This window comes from Gymnoscopelus microlampas (assembly GCF_963454915.1).
Source record: "Gymnoscopelus microlampas genome assembly, chromosome: 19".
Taxonomy (NCBI): Eukaryota; Metazoa; Chordata; class Actinopteri; order Myctophiformes; family Myctophidae; genus Gymnoscopelus; species Gymnoscopelus microlampas.
The window spans coordinates 31,965,910-31,977,334 of NC_139956.1; the positions used below are offsets into that span (position 1 = coordinate 31,965,910).

Here is an 11,425-nt window from a genome sequence, read left to right on the forward strand (position 1 = left end):
CCCAAAACTCCAGAACCAGTTTTCCAAGCCTCCTTCCTTCCTGTGAGGACAACAGCACTACCTCTGACCCAGTGTTGGAGAACTCCCAAGAACGGCCTGCTTAACTTGCACATAATAATTCAGAGTCTACATACAGTAAACAGACTGTACGTCCATTAGTCACACCAAATAAGCTGATGCATGGTTTAATAACTGGATTCAGGCCTTTATTCCACTGTAATTGTAAAATTATAATTTTTATTATAATATCATAGAGGATTACTTATTTACATGTCATCTAGCAGCCTGTGTGCTGGGATAAAGTACATCAAATTATCTAGAATATGATCTGTTAAAGTCACATGCTTTCTTATTGCCTCTTATCACTGTGGTTACAAAAGAAGGCCTGGGCTCTCAGAAAGCTGTTGGAAAGAAACTCTGGCAGTCGATCCAGAACTGGAGCCGTCTGTGTCTTGTTTATAAGGAAGTGGCTCCCTCTGGCAACAGCCATTAAGCAGTCAGTGTACTGTACTGTGTGTATGTGTGTGTGAGCAAGCAGTAGAAAAGCATGAGGAACGTGGTTTTGTTGTTGTTGAGCCTGCTGGCACCCATCTGTCTGGCACAGAAGCCCTATCCATGCTGTAAGTAAAATAACATTGAATGGAGGGATGGACGACTACTGTTGTGGTACTGTTTCTACTGTTTACATTATTACATTATTTCACTTATCTTATCTTGGATATATTTATAAGAAGCTATTTTCACCTGGTTGGTCTTATGTATTACTCTGGAAGCATGTTCCACAATACATGCACAGTATGGGTCACCTTGTTGTACAATAAAAACACCATGTGTCCCTGCTTCTCACAGCAAGTCCAGCTCTTCTGACTGGAGCCCTCACTGTGGTGAGTGTTTCTTATGTGCAAAATGAGAAAAACTGAAACAAATTGAACACGTTATTATAGATATATAACATTTCTCAGTTGAAAATTAAACTGACTCAAATTGGGCTGCAACTATTGATCATCTTTTCTGATTAATTGAATATCAAGAAGCTTGTTTTGGGGATAATAATAATTTCTTTATCACAAATTAACACGATTACATTTTTATTTGTTGTATAACTATCATACTTTGTCATACAACAATGTAGCCCAAAAAAGAAAGAAATACCCAATGCTATTTTTTGTATTTTGATAATTGATATTTATATATGTTTTTAGAAGTGATTAAATTGATTTGTTGGATTAACTGCCCCTCAAAATCAAAGTGTTCTTCTCCCAGACCACCCAGAATGAGAAGATGCAGTATTACGCGCGATACTGGTACGATGCTCTGGGCAAGCGGTTCCGCATCAAGGAGATGGGGATGTACGAGAACAAGACTTTCTCCGTCGATGCTCTCCTGCTCTACAGAGAGGTAACCACAGTGATAGTGGAGCACCTGTCTCTGACGATCCCCTGTGTGTGTGTGTGTGTGTGTCTGCACTTTATAAGTAATGTAATGGTGGAATTAACTGCTTAAGTGCTATAAACGTAGCCTAGTTGATTGGAGTCCCCCAAGGCTCTATACTAGGCCCCCTCCTGTTTTCACTCTACACTTTGCCAGAAATAGTAGATCTAAAAGCCGACGTTGTGAGGTTATTTTTTATGGAATGTTCACCCCAGTATAGGGACGCTATAGGGTTCATGTGGTTCATTGTACAGTACCTCTTACACCCCAGTCACTACTACTGCATGTACCATGGACTAATGTTATGACTAAATTACCCAGTACGTAACAGCAATCTAATGGTTGGGGAAGTTAATTATTAACTAATAAACAACATTTTCATCTTAATGACACTGTAACACCTCAGTCATTCATATTGGGTTATCATGTGTGGGAGAGTTATGTTCAGCTTCGGCCTTATGATCTGATAAAGCCGAAGACTCTTCATAGAGTCAAGATGCAACAGCAAGATGCCCCCTCCTATCTTTGTTTATAGCTATGATCTTTCGCCAGAGAACTATTTGGCCACTTGGCCACTGACCTCTGTTTTTAACCACTTAAACCCCTGTAGTCTTTGAGAACTTGACTTTCCCCCCAGAATATGGACACTGGGGTTCAAGTGGTTAATATAAGTCTCCCTTCATATAATGACTAAACTTCTATGTTGGAAATACGTGTCTCTGACTCCATTTGCTTCAACAAATTACGGACTCATCCAGAATTCCACAACACGTGCTATCATGACTGAAGTAGAATCGTGTATGGAGCAAATTAATGTTGCATAACTGAGAGCGTGGCCCCAAATGATCCAAATAACTCTTTGCTTCCTCATTTCGTCGACTAAAACTATGATGAAATGGAATTTTATTCAGAAGACTATGACTAAAACTTAAAAGTATAACACTGACTGAGAGCGTGGCCCCAAATGATCCAAAAAACTGTTTGCTTCCTGTAAATCTCATCCCCCAGCATTCCATGTTTCTGATTGATGAGCCAAACCACAAATGCACCAAAACAATACTGAAGACAGACTTCGAGCCCCTGACGGTGCCAAAGGACGCGTCTCTCATGGGCCAGGCCATAGTGGGCAGCTCCTCAGGGCCTGGTCAGGGTCTCCTAGTCAACAGCTGGTGGGGAACGCTGCCTGATAACACAGGTCAGAGTGGAAGACGTGCAATGTGTTTTCAAATGTGGCCCTGATAACGTGTGTGGTGTCAATCAGATGTAGTATAAAAATAGATGCTGCACACTGGAATATATTCCGAAGATAATGGGATTATTACCACCAAAAAAAGTGACGTTTAGAGCTGTTTGGCTCTTCCTCAGACCGGCTCTAACGTCACTTTTTTGGTGGTAATAAACCTATGACCTTTGGAGCATATTCCAGTGTGCAGTCTCTATTTTCCTATGTTTACTTCTGCCTTGCGCCAGTTTTTGTATTCATTTGCTGCTTGTATAGAATATAAGGCACAGAAAACAAATAACTGTATACACTGTACACATGTATTGTATGTGCACTGTACAATATGTGTGTGTGTGTGTGTGTGTGTGTGTGTGTGTGTGTGTGTGTGTGTGTGTGTGTGTGTGTGTGTGTGTGTGTGTGTGTGTGTGTGTGTGTGTGTGTGTGTGTGTGTGTGTGTATGTGTGTGCGGGCGTGAGGGCCTGCCTGCCTGCCTGCCTGCCTGCCTGTCTGTCTGTCTGCCTGCCTGCCTGCCTGCCTGCCTGCCTGCCTGCCTGCCTGCCTGCCTGCCTGCCTGCCTGTCTGTCTGTCTGTCTGTCTGTCTGTCTGTCTGCCTGCCTGCCTGCCTGCCTGCCTGCCTGCCTGCCTGCCTGCCTGTCTGCCTGTCTGTCTGTCTGTCTGTCTGTCTGTCTGTCTGCCTGCCTGCCTGCCTGCCTGCCTGCCTGCCTGCCTGCCTGCCTGCCTGCCTGCCTGCCTGCCTGCCTGCCTGCCTGCCTGCCTGCCTGCCTGCCTGTCTGTCTGTCTGTCTTTCCAACATGCATGTAGATCTGTCCACTGTGTGCATCTCTATGTTAGGCTAACTAATTAATATTGATCATGTTGGTTTCCCATATCTGTCCCTCCAGGCAAGTACATGATGACTGTTACAGAGTTTGGATGCATTCCAGTCTATACGGCGTATCAAACTGCCGAATATGGCTGGGTCGCAGTAAGGTACGTCTAGCACAGACATTTTGCTAACACTCACAAAGCGTTGCAACACGTTGTGAGCTTGTAGATCTGCTACTGTTGGTGAATGTTCAACTATTTTCACCAGATGTTCGCTTATTATGGACATGCCCAAAATCTGGACGCTAGGGGGTTCATATGGTTAAATCAACACCTCTCTGTTGCTCTGTCACTCTAGCTTTTTCGATAACGTCATTGGAATTACGGACCCCGGGGAGCTCAACCGTCCAGACTTCTGCCCAAAAGAGATGAGTGTGGAGGATGGAGACCAACCATCACCAGCTGACTTCTTGAGTTTGTTCCTAAAGAGGAACTGAGCATATGTGTTCAAATTGTCTGCCTTTTAGTATCGTGCTTGTATGCTTTGGAGTTGGTATAATTGTTAAAAGCATTTTGTGATTTGGAGAACACTGCAGCTACTACTATAAATATCTGTAATGCATTGTATCGCAGCTGTGCAAAATCCGCTTTTGCGTCAGTAGTCTGAGACAGATTTAACTGAAAAATGCAAAACTAAAGCAATACTCTACTTCCTAAACAGCAATTAGCCACTTGAAATGTATTAATACAAATGTGCACTGATCCATATTTACATGTGTATGTGCAATAAATTAATAAAAGGGAAGCTGCTGTACAGGAAGTAGCACCTGGCATTTTTTCCATCATACTCTGCTGCTGGGGTCATTCATTATGTAGCTTTTAATCAAATGCTTTAATATAACAGACTGTGCTCAATTTTGAGTTATGCCTTAATGCATTGAATTGCCCTCTATAACTAAAATGTTAAATTAAAAACACCTTTAATATTTGATTTATTTTAGGAATAGTTCATCTTTTACCCAAGGGGTACAACTCCCGTCTCAAGTTGATGATGTCATTGTCCATGTGTTGTCCAGCCCTATGGAATTATTAGCATGTCCTAATAAAAAACAACTTAATACTTCCTACGGTTAAAGGTAGGGTAAGTGATTTGCAATTATTCAAATAATTGCAAAATGGGTCTATGTTCTGATAGTGCTCGTTACTATAGAGTGTCCTGTCCATATAAGGAGTTTCCAATGTCTCTCCAGCTCTTTATTAAACAGAAAATGCATTTTCAATGCTCTCTCCTGATTGGCTTAAAATGTGTCACCTACCGGAAAATGTACTAAATTCTGTTTACTAAAGAGCTGGAGAGACCCCTGTGACCGAACAAACGCTCTGTAGCAATGATTACTATCAGAATATAGTACTTTAACCTTTAAAAAAAAGAAAATCACTTACCCTACCTTAAATATGAACATCAGAACATTTTAAATACGTTTTATTAGCACATGCATTCCACCACTCAACAAAATAATTAATTGACAGTGTTCCCCCTGGGGTCTACAGTATACCCCCCAATTGTCAAATAATATAAGAAAGAGGCAGAAAGTTTGAAAATAGCCGATCTGCTACTTTCACAACATCTATCAGTGGGAACTGAGTCAAACTAAATGTTATGCCTCAACTCCTACAATTCCAACTGATTGTCGGGGTGGGGGGTCCCCAAATGATTATTTTGGGGATCCCCAGTTCAAACATGGGGGGGGGGGGGGTCTCAAATTCAAATATGATTATTTTGGGGGGTTGCGGCCTGAAAAGGTTGAGAACCACTCCTTTACGGAAGTGATACATTCTCAGGGGTTAGTCGGCAGGGGACCAGGGGTGCATAATATGACAAACAAAAACAGCAAAATGTGTTAATAAATCACAATAATTTAGATCTACAATAATAGCAGATCTACAAGCTCATAGCGCGGCACTCAGTGCCGCGCTATGAGCTTGTAGATCTGCTATTTTTTGAAAAATCTCGACTGTGTGCAAATCTTTTTATTTATTTATTAAAAGGCAAACATTTTTAACTCAAATCTTTGCTTCTGGGGGTCCCTGGCACAACATATTTTCAGGTGGGGGTCCGCAGCCAAATACATATCAATTTGGGGGTCCTTGGCACGGAAAAGTTTGAGAACCACTGACCTAGATTTTAAACCAAAGGGTTGTGAGTGAGATGAGGAAGCCGCTGTTCCGGCATGCTTGAACCATGGCAAGATGACTGACTCTACCTGTTGGCCTTGAAATTCCAGATGCCAGTTCTAGTCTTGTACAGGTAGAGTCTGCAAATCCCCCATAGATCACATGACAGCACACACACAGAGAATTCCTTTGAATCCAGCACAGGCTTTTGTTGTCTCCTTTCGACACATTACATACATTACATTACAGTCATTTAGCAGATGACACCACAGCAGATGCTGTAGAATAGATTCTGTTCACCTTTTATTGGTTTGGGTCATACTCATAATGTATGTAATGTATGTAATGTATGTGTAATGTATGTACTGTAATGTATAAGGCCAAGACCAACCGGGTCCAAATGGACACTTAAGGGGTCTGTAACTCTGAAAGTGTATGAATGGAACTACATTTAGTTCCATTAATACACTTTCAGAGTTAAAGGTAGGGTAAGTGTTTTTCTTTGGTTAAAATAAGTGTTAAATAGCTCTATATTCTGATATAGAGCTATTCTGAGTACTCATTGCTATAGAGTGTTTGTTCAGTATTAGGAGTCTCCTTGTCTCTCCACCTCTTTATTAAACAGAAAATGCATTTTCGTTTCAGTTTCAGTTTAATTTCCAATTTTATCCAATCAGGATAGAGAATTCAATCAGGATACAGATTAAACAAGTGAAATTGTAAGTGATGACACTAAGAAATGAGCAGACAAAATTGGAACTGGAACACTATAAAAATGAAGCTTAAAAATGGGTACTTTCTCCTGATTGGCTGAGATTTTGACACCTACCGGAAAATGTATTTTCTGTTTATTAAAGAGCTGGAGAGACGGGGAGACTCCTGTTACTGAACAAACACTCTATAGCAATGATTACTATCAGAATATAGTGCTTTAACCTTTTAACAAAATACTTTTTGTTTTAACCCAAAAATATCACTTACCCTACCTTTAAATTAACACAGAATATTACAGTAGATTAGGGTCCCACTCTCAGAGATAACAAATGGTATCAAATGGGAGTCTGTGGCCTAATGCTTTCAAACTGGGGGTCCTTGAAATTATAATGGTTGAGAACCGCTGATATATAGAACAAAATATGGAAAATGTAATAGCAATGTACCATTCAACCGCTGTAGGTCACATGGCATCAAACAGGACTCTTATATTGTCACGTAAAATCATTGCATTCTCCGTAGTGTCCTTTAACATGCCTTTTCTGTTATTTCAGTGTGAAGGGAAAGGGTTTTTTGGCTGCCGTAAAAACATGGAAGTAGATGTGAAACTGGAACCTTGTTTACGAGGAAGTAAGAAAGCTCTACAAGACTAATGCCACAGTGTGTGTGTGTTCATTCCTCTGCATGTGAGAGGGAGCGAGAGAAGCCATGAGACGCCTGCTCCTGTTCTTATGCCTGGCGGTGGGCTGCGTGGCCCGCACACCCCACCGATGCAGTAAGTAAACAAATGGGAGGCATTGCATGAGTAATATGAATGTTTAAAATCAGTGGTGGAAAAAGTAAATATCAATACTGCAATGTAGAAATACTCTGTTATTATAGTATAAAGTATAGTATAAAGTCCGGAATTCAAAATGTACTTGAGTAAAAGTACAGAAGTATTGGCATCAAAATGTACTTAAAGTACCAAAAGTAAAAGCACTCATTATGCAGAATGTCCCATTTCAAGTTTTCAAATGTGTTAAAATCTTTTGAAGATAGCAGATCTACAAGCTCACAATGTGTCGCATTGCGAGGCATTGTGAGCTTGTAGATCGGCTATTTTCAAATGGACGAAATGCACATAGGGCCGAAGTGGTTCATCTATGTTTCAAAATCTACAAAGTAACTAGCAACTAAGGTTTTCAAATAATTATAGTGGAGTAAAAGTACAACATTTGCCTCTGAGATGTAATGGAGTAGGAGTAAAAGTACTGGAAATTGGAAATACTCAAGTAAAGTACAAATACCTCAAAATTGTACTTACTGTATACAGTACTTGTTTGCATGTACTTAGTTACTTTACACCACTGAAAATCAGGATGAATTCCCTCTCAGCGGCTGAACAGTCTTGTGTCTCTGACTTCATCTGTTCATCCGCATGCAGCCAGCTATAAACATGTTAATGTTTTACTAACTGCTGTTCTGTTCATTGCTTGTATGATTACATTTGTATCCTCGTAAAGATTTGCAATACAGAACCCCTTGACAATTGAGTGGTTAACTGAGTGTTTTCTTTAGAGTAAAACAATAAAACGTTTCTGTTATCACAGGATCGCCGCCTCTGATGACTGGAAGCCTTTCCGTGGTACGTTTTCTAATTCTTTAGATGTGTTGTTAAGCAGACATTGAAAGAATGTATTGTCCTTTATGATTTTGATGACATAACTCTAACCTCGAAATAATTTAAGTCACATTCATTGTCTTTCTCACAGTCCGTCCAGAGTGGGAAGTTCACAGCCTATGCCAAATACATCTATGATGCTTTGTTTAAGCGTATTCGCCTCAGAGAGATTGGATCTCATGAGAACAAGACATTCCGGGCTGATGTACTTCTACTCTATCAAGAGGTGGGGACAATTGTGCTAATCGCATGATCAATGACATACAGTACATCCAAGCAGGAAATCTAAGGAAATTGTTCCAAATAAATATACCAAAATCAATGTCACCCTCTATGTCTACCAGGGTGTTATGTATAAGATCGACCACCATAACCACTCGTGTAGCAAGATGCGACTGAAGGCAGACTTCCATCCCTTGGCCATCCCAAAGGATGCATCTCTTCTGGGCCAGGCTGTGCTGGGTAGCTCCTCTGGACCCAGGCAGGGTCTCCTGGTCAATACCTGGTGGGGGGAACTGACGAGAAAAAGGGGGGGGAAGGGTAAGCTAAAAGTAGAAAGAAAGTCATCTTTCATACTTCTGTCTTCTTATGGCAGAAGATTTGAAAAGACCAAATAGTTCCTCTCTGCGGCTGACCACACTGGTGACTATGAAACAGTAAAATCCTGTTAATCTCAACTGTTATGTACAAATGGAACAGTCATCCATTGTGTATACTATGTGCACTTCCTCATTATGTTCGCACATTTCTTGTTTTGAGAGAGGTGCTGCCCCAAGTTCCCATGGGAGTTACTGTACTTCTCTCTCTCTTTACAGCTAAATACATGAGCACTGTCACCGAGTTTGGATGTGTCCCCGTCAGCACTCTGTTCCACACCGATAAAAATGGATGGATGGTGACCAGGTCAGTTGTCTAAACTCTGTTTAATACTACTTTTTAAAATAAAAGTGTAACATTTTTTTTCAAAAGAATTCCATAAAAAATGGAGGAGACATCAGATTTCTCTTTTGGGTTTCAAGCTAAAAAGTTTGGGAACCACTGCTTTACTGTATAGGCCCTGTCCTCTTATTGGAAATGTATAATGTTTCAGGGCACATTTATACTTCACCGTACACACCGTGTCACTCAACAAACATCTGATATTTGTATTAGCCTTCAAAACGCTTGGTTTTCTGATTGCAATCGTATTTCTGCCACCAGCTTCTTCAACAACGTCCGCGGGATCATGGATCCTCAGATGTTAATCCCTCCACCATTCTGTAAGGACGCTCAGCTTCAAGACGACGATGGAGAAGAACCAGATGACTTTTATAGCTTGTTTTCTGAGTAAACGTCCTTGCACACTGGGGGCTTTAGCTGTTATTTACATGCATGGCATCAGTACATCCACACAGAACATGGATATGCAGCAATACAGTGATGCCATTTTTGTTGAACCGAAATAAAGACAGCAACCTGTATGAATGAGGCATCAATGTTGAAGCAAAATACTCACTGGCAATTTTTGCCAGTGAGTAGTAGGCAGGCTAAAGACCGTAACACAGATGATACCTGTCACATTGAATTGTTTAATTTGTATCTTAGCCCCAGACAGTACTTTCCCTTTAATACAACAATGTGGTAATTGGGCATGTTGTGCCAAGATGATGAGTAGTATAGTAAGTTATAGTAAGTATATATACGTTTTTTCCACTGTTATAGTGAACTTACTCTGGAAATGGTACTGAGTGGCATCATGCCTTGTGGAGACATTCGTGTGATTCCATGTGAATGCATTTCATTGTTACTCCATGTTTCGGTTTATATTATCATTATTAGCAATGATTCATGATGCAATCTCTTCAATACATTTATATTTCTGTTTTATAGCAACTTTATTTCAAATGTGTCACCAGTAAAGTATTTCATTGCTTAAAGTGAATTGGAGCTTTGGAGTTTTGATACTGTTTGCCTCTATTGCCTTAAATATTTTAAAACATGTGATACCCAAATTGGTATCACATGTTGAGGTGCCCCTGTAAAAATCACTTAAAGGTAGGGTAAGTGATTTTCTTTGGTTAAAATAAGTGTTAAATAGCTCTATATTATGATAGTTCTCATTGCTATAGAGTGTTTGTTCAGTAAAAGGAGTCTCCTTGTCTCTCCAGCTCTTTATAAACAGAAAATGCATTTTCGTTTAAGTTTCAGTTTCATTTCCAATTTTATCCAATCAGGATAGAGAACTCAATCAGGATACAGATTAAACAAGTGCAATTGGAACTGATGACACTAAGAAATGAGCAGTCAAAATTGGAACTGGAACACTATAAAAATGAAGCTTAAAAATGGGTACTTTCTCCTGATTGGCTGAGATTTTGACACCTACCAGAAAATGTATTATCTGTTTATTAAAGAGCTGGAGAGACGGGGAGACTCCTGTTACTGAACAAACACTCTATAGCAATGATTACAATCAGAATATAGTGCTTTAACCTTTTAACAAAATACTTTTTGTTTTAACCAAAAAATATCACTTACCCTACCTTTAAGTTAAGTTAAAATCATAATTGAGCTGAAATTAAAGCTGCACCATGTAACTTTCCTCTTCTACCCTGGATTTGAACCCGGTTTCCTGTAGCCTCGCGTGGCCAGACAATATCACACGACACACTAATCTGCCGAGGGCTAAAGTGCATGCAATTTTGCAAAGGCGGATTCGTCTGGAACCAGGCTAGGTTTCCTGTGCAAGTGCTGACATTTTTACCATTGGAACAGTCTAATTCATCATCAACCTTATTTCTAGGAACAGGACACTTTGATGTTGTTATTGGCTATTAGAAATATATCATTTTGTTATAAATATCGGTCGCAGCACAATTTACGGTACACTAATTTGACATAATAAGCCGTTATTACAAATAATGTGTTTCTTATTAGCAATAATATTTTTTTATTATTAAGAAACAAACGTTGTTATACCCTTATTTTCCACTATTATCCCTTAATTATGTTCTAATTAGAAATTGAATGAAAAGTAACAAAAGGTGTTATTAGAAATGGTGTTCTCTGCTATTAGACAGAAACAAACACAGTTATACTCTAATTATGGAACATAATTCCTAGAGGCTAACAAAGCCTAATAAGACCTAACAAAGCCTAATAAGACCTAACAAAGCCTAATAAGAACCCCGCAACTACTAACTACACGATGTGATGTTAGGCTACTGTTAGTCTACTGTAAGGGTTTCGTCAGAACAAATGTGTTCTTTATTAGGCCTTTATTTAATGTTATTTCCACTTACTTCAAGTTACTTTACATATAATTACAACAGAACTGTACCGTAAATTGTACATCAGCCATTTCGGGCAAACTTCATGACACATTATATTCTTCCTACCTTTTTTTGATTTTGGCC

The 11,425-nt window shown here is 39.8% G+C and overlaps 2 protein-coding genes across 2 annotated transcripts; both read left to right on the top strand.

The window, feature by feature from the left end:
- The first annotated feature begins 498 nt into the window (after positions 1-498).
- LOC311035043 (ependymin-1-like) lies at positions 499-5,211 on the top strand. Its single transcript, XM_084043122.1, has 6 exons — positions 499-620; positions 850-884; positions 1,264-1,398; positions 2,440-2,626; positions 3,556-3,643; positions 3,837-5,211. Exons 1-6 carry the CDS (start codon positions 548-550, stop codon positions 3,973-3,975), a joined length of 657 nt encoding a protein of 218 aa, XP_083899248.1. The 5' UTR covers positions 499-547; the 3' UTR covers positions 3,976-5,211.
- A 1,317-nt stretch (positions 5,212-6,528) lies between these two features.
- Positions 6,529-9,906, top strand: LOC311035044 (ependymin-like). The gene is made up of 6 exons (XM_084043123.1): positions 6,529-7,142; positions 7,960-7,994; positions 8,122-8,256; positions 8,375-8,570; positions 8,846-8,933; positions 9,231-9,906. Exons 1-6 carry the CDS (start codon positions 7,076-7,078, stop codon positions 9,358-9,360), a joined length of 651 nt encoding a protein of 216 aa, XP_083899249.1. The 5' UTR covers positions 6,529-7,075; the 3' UTR covers positions 9,361-9,906.
- Positions 9,907-11,425: the final 1,519 nt, after the last annotated feature.